At 38.8% G+C, this 12152-nt stretch overlaps 1 protein-coding gene across 2 annotated transcripts in view; it reads left to right on the top strand.

Moving 5' to 3' along the window:
* Nucleotides 1–12152, top strand: part of RASGRP3 (RAS guanyl releasing protein 3) — a 98339-nt gene that overhangs the window by 73719 nt on the left and 12468 nt on the right. For both annotated transcript variants that reach the window (XM_077843636.1, XM_077843635.1), the window contains 3 exons: nt 4627–4704; nt 8251–8364; nt 11501–11616. In XM_077843636.1, the coding sequence (XP_077699762.1) occupies nt 4627–4704; nt 8251–8364; nt 11501–11616 (308 nt within the window). The remainder of the gene's footprint in view (nt 1–4626; nt 4705–8250; nt 8365–11500; nt 11617–12152) is intronic.

Genomic DNA, 12152 nt, shown 5'->3' with positions numbered 1-12152 from the left:
GGGGAAAAAAAAAGAGGATACCCACTCAGTCTCTCTCTCTCTCTCTCTCTCTCTCTCTCTCTCTCTCTCTCCTCCTCCTCCTCCTTTTGGTAATAAAGGAGAATATAGAAGCCACCAAATACCATATTTAGGAACAGCAGTGTTATCTAGTGTAGTGCAGTAGCAGAAATCCTAGGTGGGAGATCTAGCCTTTACCCGTGTGTGCAGTTACTTAGTTTTGTCTCCTTGCTAACTGGGCTTGGACTTTGGACTTTTTATGAAGGGTTTTGTGCTCATTTGTGAGATCTCTTCCAGCGCTAAACTTCTATGATTCTAAATAGAAAGATTGGTGGAGCCTTGAGAATGAGGAACCTGGTGTCAGTCTGATTCTGTGGTTCCAGCCCAGTGGCTCCTCAGGATAGCATAGCCCCACGTATGAGCATCTATCATCAAGCCAGTTTCTATTTAAAGACAACATCCCTCCTTCCTCCCCACAACCAAGGAAGAGGTTCAGTGCACAGGAATATACATTCATTCTTCCTGGTCACAGGTGGATTCATCTCTTCAATGCAGGTAGAGGTGACTCCCATCAGGTGATCACTAGAGCCCAATGGGCATTTCACAGAGCACATATGGATTGGGATTAGAACCATTTGATTGACAGAAGCTGCCCAAATGTATGTGAAGGCATCCATAAGTGCAGTATTTGAAGGGGCCATTCTTTTGCCCCAAGACTCTAGGTCAAGTTTTTGCCCAAAGTGATTTTTCGCTTCTAAACATGGCCTCAGGTAAGGCAGCCAATTCACAATAGAGAGCCCTGGAAGGTAAAAATAAGAACTCTTAAATGAATCCACAACTACTGAGTGTCTGCTCCATGCAGTGAGCTGCATAGCAATGTTTGAACTTTCTGTAATAATTGATTGCATTTTCACAGAACTTTCACATGTATTTTCTTGATAGATCCTCACAGACACCCTAGGAGGTAGCCTGGACAGGGCAGAGCATGTAACATCACCACTGCCGCTCTGTATTTTACAAAGGAAGAAACAAATTTCTATAGGACAACAGGCTTGCAAATGGCGAAAAATCTAAATCCCAGTTTGGAGGGATGAGGGATTCAGATTTTCCTCCCTCTCTCTCTCAATGATGGACATTTACTCTGTAATGTGGGAACATTGCTGACATTTATTTTATTTTGCACCTGTAAAAACTAAATCTCTCTTTCTTCATGGATGTCTAAAGAAGGAGTTAATTACAGAACAAAATCTGTGAATCAGGGACTCTGTGCCATTTTTATCATTGTAAACTTACCCCCTGAACAGCACTGGGCTGTAAAGGAAGGAGGACCCCAGCACTAAACTGTTGGGATTTGGGTTGTTCCCCTTTTCGGGGAAGATCTAGAGAAGGCATTTTCCATTGTGATCCCAATCCTGGAACCAGAAGCTTTGAAAGCTGATGCTTCTTGCTTCATGGTGTACGAAATTGTCTGATTCTTTTCATAGTATTTTTAGATCTATCAGTTACTTTTACCATTCTGAGTATATGCAAATAACTGGAAAGCCCCCTGTATTTTTACAGTTTCAAAAAAAAAAAAAAAAGAAGAAGAAGAATTGCAAAAATGGTGAATGGAGATAGTTTGATGACCAAGTGTGTTTTATTTTATAATTTTCCAGTCATGGCAGTGTGGTCTTAATGTACAGAGTAAATCAAAACAACCATCTTTGCTGATAGGCTTGGATGTAAATGCAGCAACCTGAGACAGTGACTAAGAATATTTTTTCAAAAACAATCAAACTCAAAATATGTTAGACACAAGCAAACATTCCTGAAATTCCACTGACAAACTGCCTATAATTATAAAATATAGGTATATAGGAAGTAAAACAGGTTACTCCACACAGGGCTATAAAACCTAGAGGGTATGAGAGAATACTTGTAGGTAGGTCATGGCTGGGAAAGTAGAGCAATGGCAAGAGTAACGCAGGGGCAGCTTTACATTCACTAATGAACATGGTGGCATTTGACTGGAAGCCATACTCTACAGCGCCCATCTCTGTGGTCCAGTAAACAAACCCCTGCTGGATACACATCAGTTCATCTAGTCTTCACAGCAGTCCTGGGAGGGAGCTATTATTTATGCCTCCCATTTTATAGACCAGCAGACTCAGACCCAAGGTTAATGACTTGCCTAAGTTCACACCACCGCTAATAGATAGCAAACATTTGGAGAAGATATTTCCATCAAAGGATCTGGTATTTGTCCATGTGATGTATGAAAATAGCCAAGGATATTCTGTGTCTTTTAAAAGAACATCTCCCCTACTTAGTGTGTGATTACTTGGATTTCTGGTGAGATGTTCTACCACTGTTGTCATCCCTTCTCCAACAGATGCCAATGCCAGTCATTAGAGGCCTAATCAGGAGGACAGGAACAGACTCGTCAAAGTCCAGATTAACTCCTATAACAAGGAATTTAGAAGAAGTCATTTGATTTTCTATTTGTGTAGTATTCACAATGTAAGGCTGCAAGCTGTGGCTGGGATTATAGAGGTAGAAAAGATGGATGCACTGCCTGCTTTCTTGAAGCTTAGAAGCCAGTAGAGTTTTCCATTGTGGAATTTACAAAATGGCAGGCAACTCCCCATGGCAGATAGGTTTTTTTTTTGGCCCACATGGAATCATAAAGATTTTATTAGTTGCCAGTATTTAAAAATTGAGATATTTTGAGACACCTGGGTGGCTCAATGGCTGAACATCTGCCTTTGGCTCAGGGCAAGATCCCAGGGTCCTAGGATCGAGTCCCACATCATGCTCCCAGCAGAGAGTCTGCTTCTCCCTCTGCCTATGTCTCTGCCTCTCTCTGTGTGTCTCTCATGAATAAATAAATAAAATCTTAAAAAAAAATTGAGAGTGGTTACTTTGGCAGCACATATAGTAAAAAAAAAAGTGAGATATTTAATAAAATATCCAGATTTCTGGCTTCTTTTGACAAATGAAAAGATATGGCACTTGTCAGGCTCACAACAATTTGCCTTAGCTGAGCAGTGGTTGTCTCTCATTCGTCAGGGACCACTGCTCTCCCTGTTGCTTCCCTAACCTGGAGATCCAGTGTCAGATTCCACTTATCACAAGTTTTTATTATTCAGCTGAGAGGAAAGGTCCCCAGGGTAATTACATTTCTAAAGATTTTTTTTTCCTAAATAAAACACTGTTATACCAATGTTCCTATCAAAAGATCTCTTTCCTGCATCCCACTTCATTCTTTTGTATAATGGACTGGCCTTAAAGGCATTCATTTGTGATACATGATGGACGCCAACAAAAAGGCAGAGCCCCTGGAGGCAGGAGTGCCTGCTGTTGAGGGAAAGGTAGATACATTCTTTGTGAGCAAGATTTTCAAGATCTGAAGTGATGCTGGAGCCACTTTATAATAAAGTCGATTTTATTATGTTTAGAAAAGTCTCTAGGTGACAAAATCTAGGCAAAGCCACGTATGACCTGATATATAAAATCCTTAATTTAAATGTTGAATTTAGGAGCTAGAGTAGTGACTAAAATGGTCCTGGGCTCATATTAGATGATCAATAAATATTTGTTGAATGAATGAAGGATTAATTAAAAAATGACATTGTATAATGTCAACTTTTTTAAAAAAAATGAGAACAAAAAGATAAATCCTTGAAAGACATCCTTTGCCTGAGTTTTCTCCCACTTCCTCCTTCTTGCTCTTTTCCCTCATTCCATATCAACACACACCAAGTCTTTAGACTCAAATGTGTTAAAAGAAACTTTTCATGTCTAAATGGCCAAAGAAAGGACAGGGCACCTGATTACAGTCACTACTGATGACATGATGTGGTTCATCAGGTAGCTTAGCATTGAAGGGTGTGGGTGGGACTCATCCAGGCTTATTTGAAGTCTCATGACTTCTATTTTAGGTGAATGAGACTGTGCATTTTAAGTTTTACTGATTTTATCCATCCTCTCCAATCTTTTATCCAAGTTGTTGTCCTTGCCTGCCCTGATCTTTCCCTCTTTCTTTCCCCAAGACCTCCCAGGTAAGTCCTACTTCACAAGTTCTTCTGTGACTCCATCCTGATCATTTCTGTCTTTGGTGACATCCACACGAAATATCAATAGTAACAGTAGCAACACCAAATAACCTTTCTTGACATTCTACTGTGTACCAGGGCTCACGGGTAGTATTTCACATGAAGTATTCAATTTGATCCTGATCAAAATGCAATTCATTAGGGACTTTTATGGTAATTTCCATTTTACAGATGTGGAAACTGAGTATCAGACTTCTCTAATATAACTGGCCCAGGGTGACAGGACTAACCAGTGGTAGATTCAGCACTTGAACTCAGGCCTACCAGACTCTAGACAACCATCTCCCTGAACAATCCCTATAGCATTGAGAGTGTTGCCTTTTGCTGCTGTAAACACATCATAGGATAATGATGACCATACTAGGTTTAACTGTTTCTTTAAAAGTTCATGTTGTACCTCTACATGCTATCTTATTAATGTTCTGCATTCTCTCAAATTATTAGACATTAAGCATTGAATTTGGAAAATATTTCAGCAGTGTAAATAAGTAAATGTGAGCCAACATCATCATTTATCTCTTCTAATTTCTTGCAGCTTTCTCTGGACCTATATCACACAGAAGATGATATCTATAAACTGTCACTGGTGCTAGAGCCTAGAAATTCTAAATCGGTAGGTGGTGTTTTCTCTCTAAGGATCAGTGCCAAATACTGTTGTTTGTCATTTATAGTAAGTGCCTGTTACAGTGATGCTTTGTGATCTGAAGATTGAAGAATTTAAAAAATCTTCCATTTTGCCAATGGAACAGCTGAGCCCTGACAGTTTGAGGATTATTTCTTCACAGCAGAGTCTAATAAAGAAGAACATATTCCTAATTACTGTTTTATTGTTTATCTTCTATGTGTTGTGTCCTGTGAGAATTTGTTATACATATAGGCCCTCTTCCCAACAAAAGAAGAACTCAATGTTACAGAGCATCTAGACTCTTCAATATAAAATCCCATTCAGCATAAAATTTGGTTTAATAAATTTTGAATGCCCTAATCATAATGTACAAATTTCTCTGCTAATAACTCAGCTCAGAGTTTCAGTATCACATTGGATTATGTCTCAATTAACAGCTGACTCTTAGTAAAGAAACATTATCTGCTGCAATTGAGCAAATTGCATTACTGAATGTACACTGGTCATTAGTTTTAGTGAGTAGATTGTATCTTAGATATGTTTTATGCTAATAAAAAATACCTCAGTGAATTTGAAATTTACAGTGAGGATGAGGTTTGCATGTTGAAGGAAAAACTGTCTATGTTTGCTTCTTAGATGAGATCAGGTTTATGATAAAGGCCTCATGCCCTACCTCCTTACCAGTTGAATTCAGTGGCATATTGTCAGAGACATGGACCCCTAGGTCTGACCATCTATTCTGATTCTGAAGCATCAGCCCCAAAGAGGCAGAATGACAGTAAGGTCATTCTCTGGTGCTCGGAGGTCATGCATTTGAGTCTGAGTCAGTTGACTAGAAGCACCTGTTCTTAGAATGGTGAGTGTGGTGGTTCCATCACTATGTTCACCTCACCACCAGCCCTCAGAGGACCATCTCCTGGAGACACTGAAGAACAGATCCACATGGGAAGGTCAAAGGAATGAGTGAGGGTTAGATTCTGCAAAGTTAGCATGACAAACAGCTGGAGAGAACAGTAAAGTTATTAGAAAAAAGAATTTATGAACTCTTCTCTCATTCCTTAGTTTTGGTGTGAAGAAGTTGATTGCGGAGTGGCAAGCTGTATATATGCATTTCCACCTCCCCACACCTTATTTACCTGTGACTAGGTACCTGAATTGCTACCGGTTGGTTGTTAGGTACCTGGTGGGGCAACAGTATCTCACGAACTTTTAAGGAAATGGAGTCTGGTGAGGACAGATGTCTCACACGGAGCACATAGCCAGTATGGTGGAGAAATGGGATGCATCAGGCCTGTCTTTAATGCCTGTGCTTTTTCTACCACGTGATGCTGCTCATCTTTTTCCTGCCCTTGTATCAGGAACAGGCTAGGAATGACCGTGTTAGCACACTTGACTGATTTGCACTCTTTAGATTTGTTTTAGTTTCTTTTCAGGGTACATTTTGCCAATTTTAGAAGACATTTCCAACAAATGTAGAAAAGTCTTTTTATCTTTTGTAAAAGCAGAAGCTTTCAAGGCTCCTTCCAAGGGCTAAAATCCTATGAATCTATGAAAATGCATTTCTCCATTCCCTTTCTGTCTCTTGTCTAAGTGGAATATCATCCTGTTTTGTGCTTAGGTGTGACATATGCTAACACTGGAGAACAAGCTCCTGTCAGGACACTCAGTGTGCTGATGGTTGGTGCTGGTGGGCCTCACCGTAGTCCCACTGCGAACCTTTGCTCCTCACAGTGCACCCTTCGTGTCTTGCCAGTTTGTGTCTTACTTTGCATCTTGTTTTTTTCACACCACCTCTAGGTCAAAAGAAATACCGTTCAATTCCATGTATAAAATAGTTAGGTCCAAACAACTTAATATATATCAATGTTCTAATGACTTAGAACCCACTTGAGAAAATAATACATGTTGAAATAAAAATAATATTGTAATTTCATTCCTAACCAAAATTCCTTACTAATGGATGTGTGTGCCTGTTGGGCATGGAACAATTTCTTAAATCTTGGAATCAGAGTGAATACTGCTACCTTTTTTCTTGTCCCACATTGATTTTTTTTTTGCTTTGGAAAGATATGATATCATTGAAAAAATGTAGCATGATCTATCTAATGGGTGAACTGTGAACTACTTCAAGCTGGTAGTTCACATGATGTCTGACAAATACTGCTGTATTTCCCTTGGAAGTTTGAAATATCTTTGAGTAAACCTTTGAAGTCCACTGCAGTGTTCTGGATGGGGTACCTTGTTATACAGTTTGGGAACCATGGGTTTATCCTTCATCAGATGAACAAAATGAAAAGCTTGATAGAAAGAGTCATGATATGGTTTCACTCATATGTGGAATGTAAGAAATAGTGCAAGATACCATAAGGGAAGGAGGGAAAACTGAATGGGGAAAAAAATAGAGAGGAAGACAAATCATGAGAGACTCAACTCTAGGAAACAAACTGAGGGTTGAGGAAGGGGAGGTGGGTGGGAGGATGGGGTAACTGGGTGATGGGCATTAAGGAGGGCACATGATGGGATGAACACTGGGTGTTATACTATATGTTGGCAAATTGAATTTAAATAAAGGGAAAAAAGATCCGTGATATATATGATGTGTGTATGAGTGAGTCTATGTCTCGATGATCCTATTCAGATAGCAGATAATTTTTGGTTCAGTTGGTAGCCTGCAGGGTATCAGCAACACCCACCTCATAACATTGCCAGAGGCTTAAATTTAGCACAGTTACTTCTCGATTCCTCTTGCAAACATGTTTATTCCCAATTCAGTATCAACTAAAAACCTGCCAGTACAGGTTTGCATGCATGCACTAGCAAAAATATTTACATTATATGGGTCCAAAGGAGAAGAATAAAGCACACACCACTCTTGGCTGGTCTCCTGGCAGGATTGTGTTTTCCCTTGTGTTGTGTGAACATGTTATGTGTTACCACCACCGTCTTCTCCACATCATTTAGTGAAAATGTCTTGCAAGAATGTGGAAAAACGTATAAAGTAAATTCACCAAAGAGGCTAGGGAGACCCAGTGAGCCAGTGAGAAGTGACTAAGCATACTGAGAGGGAAACTGGTTTGAGGACATAAACTTGACCATTCTCATGGGCTCACTTACTGCCCACATCTACTAATTTATCCCCAACACCAAATATTAAAGAATTAGACAACTGGTGTTTTGTATATTTTACATTATACAAAAATCTGTATGGAGTATTATATAGGTTTTGAGGATGTTTTAGTAATGTTTGGGGAGACAAGATAGGATTTTTTGGTGGGTTGGAAGAGCAATACCTCTTTTTCCACTTAAAATAATGGAATCCAGGCTACTGCTACAGAAAATGCACCATCCAAATGTGTATTTAGCCACAGAGTAGATCCCATTGACAAAAGATGCTCGTTTTTTACAACATTTAAGAGCTAATATATAAGTTTTTCCTGGTATTATTAATATATAAAATGTATATGTCTTTCTCTGTGTCCCCTAATTGCTCAAGGTCTCAGATAAAGTTGAAAAATGTGTTTTTTTCTGTCACAGCCTACCTCCCCTACGACGCCCACCAAGCCTGTGGTGCCCCTGGAGTGGGCATCAGGAGTGATGCCAAAGCCAGACCCCACAGTCATCAACAAGCACATAAGGAAATTAGTTGAGGTGAGTGATTGAGGGAGAGAGTAGAAGGCCCCTTTCTCTTTCCAGAATATTCTATAGTTGCCCAAGAGTCAGCTGAAGTCAATGAAACAGCCCTCTGGCAGGTAGGAACAATTTAGCAGATACTTAGGTCTACTGGCATTGGCCTCTGGGGGAGACTCCCAGAAAGGACCCCTCCCCCTTCTGGCCTTCTGTTCTCATTTGCCCAAATACCCTCAGCTACTTCCAACTCTCTTTCTGTAGCATTTGATGCCACTGTTGCCCTTGCAACTTGAGGGACTCTTTGGGAATTAGAATCTACTCATTAGAAAACCTATGTGGATCACAATAAAACGCCCAATAAATTAATAACCTGAGGGTAGGAAAAAATCCTGTATGTTGCAGTTTCTCTTGCTGTATGTACTGGGAGTCTGTGACACAGCAGCACAATGCCATTTAGGTCTGAAACATCACTAAATGATGGACAGATCTCTATCAGAGTTTTCCATGGAGAAAGAAGAGTAGAAGTGCTAATGTGGGGCAAATGGAAACATACCTGGCCCTAAAAACTGTGATCCTGTGCAGCCCAGGTGGCTCAGCAGTTTAGCACCACCTTCGGCCCAGGGCCTGATCCTGGAGACCCGGGATCGAGTCCTGCGTCAGTCCCATGTCGAGCCTGCTTCTCCCTCTACCTGTGTCTCTGCCTCTCTCTCTCTCTCTCTCTCCCTCTCCTTCTGTGTATGTGTGTCTCTCATGAATAAATAAATAAAATCTTAGAACAAAACAAAACTGTGATCCCTGATTAAACATCTGCTTTCATGGCTGGATATGATGCAATAGGATCATATCTTTTATCTTTGGGATAAAATGAACTTTTTGCTGAGGTTGGATGTTTAAAGAAAAAGAACATTCTACATCTTGGATCGTTCAGGGAACTGTGATGCATTGAAAGGAAAGTTCTGTGGAGCCTATGAGGCAGCAAGGAAAGGTCAGAAAGGATGAGGGAAGGCACTGAGAAGCATAAGCTCCAGTGGAAGCCATGTGTTGGTGCTGTGGTAGCAGATCCAACTTGGAGCCAAGGAAGGGGGGGTAAGGGATCCAAGCAGGATGGAGTTACAGCTCAGGAAGGTCTGTAACCAGGAAATAAAAGACAGAATGATTCTCCTACTCTCTTCTCTGCTTTTCGCTGTGTGCTCATTCCATTATCTGCAAACGGACTTTCTTTGCTCCACATGGGGAGTCTCTCTCTTCCCTTATGACATCTCTCTTATTTTCTCTCCGATTTCATGGGGGAAGGGTGGCTCAGTTTGAATATGTTGCCTACTTTTGGTTCAATCAAAGGAAAGACTGGGCTTTATTATGAATTTTTCTACTAAATTTTATTCTACAAAAAAGATTGTATTTTTGACATGAATATGGATATTAGACTATAAATAGTAGGTACTGTAGAAGAGTTCATTTCAAGCAACTTTGTAGATAAATATTGATATTGAGACTTGCAAAAAATGTAATGCTTTATGATTTTGCACAATTCAGCTATCTAAAAATAAACTTACAATGGGTGCTAAACAGTCAATTTTTAATTAAGTAATTTGTTCATTTATGCCTTTGTCATCTTCCAAAATACTCCTGAAGCAGCTTACAACATAGGGCAATATGGATAAAAGAGAATAAACAGAAACCATGGGGAAAAGGGAGAAAGACTCATTATGATCTGTTTGCATATATCAGATCACATTGTGTTTTTGAGGAGAACTTAACAAACCTTTTTGAAAATTCAATTTAGCAGAGGGCAATGGAAAACTTTTATTTTTCTCTGGTTATAAAGAAAGTCAGAATCATTGTAAATATGCAATTTGTCATAAAATATAGAGAATACAAGCCTTACTTTTATGCCTTGGGGATTCTGCTCTCTAGGGATAAACACTGATAATTTGTAAATTATCTTGTATGACTTTATGCTCCCCATAAACACATACACCCATGTATGCCCCTAAGTAACACTGTTCAACTGTTTTCCTGGAACAGATTCCCCTAAGTGGAACTGCTGGGTCAGAGAGTAAGCACTGACTATCCTCCAGAAAAATTGTAGCTATTTACTTTATCAACTAATAGGAGAGTGCCTATTTTCTCACACCCTAGGAAATTGCCAATTATCTTAATGTTTTCCAATCTGAGAGGTTAAAAATTTTTTTTTCTCTGTGTTTCTGTAATTATTAGCAGAATCGATCATTTTCCATGAATGTATTGGCCATTTGTATTTTTACTTTGGTGATTTCCCATTTTCCTTTTGTGTCTTTGCTCTCATGTATATTTGCAAATAATCTTCTCTGTCAGTTATCTTTAAATTTATCAGCTGAGCTTTTTTGATTCAGATATTTTGCATTTTATGTAATAAAATGTTTTCGTTTATAGCTGTTGACTTCACTGTCATGGTAAGAAAGGCCTTTCCCACTCAACACAAAACAAAAAAATATTTTTATCTACTTACCTTTCATATTTTTATAGCTTTAGTTTTTACATTAGAATATTTAATGCATCTAGAATTTAGTTTGGGGCAATTGATTTTGTAAGAGTATTAGCATTTTAACTCAAAGCAGTCATTGGATGATCTTTAATTTCCCTGTGGATTTGAAAAGATAGTTTTTGATATTCTAATTTCCTGTATATACATAGGTCTATTTCCAGACTCTGCTCCCTGTAGTAAGTTACAGTACCATGTTGTTTGATTCACATAACTTTGTAGATTATTTGATTTCTGATAGGACACATTCTCCCTCATTATTTTTCATCTTAAACAATTTTAGGCTATTCTCAACATGTTCACTTCTATTTGAACTTTAGAATCAATGTGTTCATTTCAAACAAATTCCCACTGGAATTCTGATTGAAATTGCATTTAGAGCATACTTGAATTTTTTAGATAATTTAACATTTTAAAGCTTCATTTTCTGTTCCACTCTCCCCACTTAACAGACTATTTTTATCCTCAGCATTACACTTATCTTGTTATACCATAAAGACTTCTGGATTTCATTATCTCCCACTGGGTTCCAAGATCCTTGATAGAACAATATTCTGATTATCACTGCTTTCCCAATAACCAGTTCAGAGCCTGACTCATATAGCTATTCAATAAATATTTGTCTTTCCTTTTCAGTCTGTGTTTAGAAACTATGACCATGACCATGATGGGTACATCTCCCAAGAGGACTTTGAAAGTATAGCTGCCAATTTTCCCTTTTTGGATTCCTTCTGTGTGCTGGACAAAGATCAGTAAGTTTTAATTTTGTTATATTGTAATGCAACTATACTGAAGTAGAAAATTAGTGTCAGAGGAGAACAGGGATATCTTTAATTTACATCCTGACAGCTTTAATCCTAGCACATTGATGAGAGAAGTCCAATGTTTCACAGATTTTTTTCTTGGTGTCCACAAACATGACTGGATAAAGTCACAGGTCAGACTACACCATCCGTGTTAAATCTGAGTGCCCATTTGCAAATGAGCCCAAATTTCCTTTCTCCACATTACTTCTGCTTAGCTATTTCATCAACCCCAAAACCTCCATCGAACAAGAGTAGATGAGAAATATAGTTACACCTAGGCTCGTCAAGTCCTCAGCATCAAAGGACTTGAGGGCAATCCTAAAACACACAAATAGGTAAAATTATTTTAAATTACTTATAGTATGCAGAAGAGCAGATGATATCTATAGGTAGCCAGGAAGTGTCCTTGCTTTTTCTCTTTGCTAGCACAAAGGTTGTTCTGATAAATGAAGTAAAAATATATTTCTCTTTAGCTTCAAATG

The sequence above is a fragment of the Canis aureus genome, chromosome 12, assembly GCF_053574225.1.
Source record: "Canis aureus isolate CA01 chromosome 12, VMU_Caureus_v.1.0, whole genome shotgun sequence".
Taxonomy (NCBI): domain Eukaryota; kingdom Metazoa; phylum Chordata; class Mammalia; order Carnivora; family Canidae; genus Canis; species Canis aureus.
This window is presented reverse-complemented; position numbering and strand designations above follow the sequence as displayed.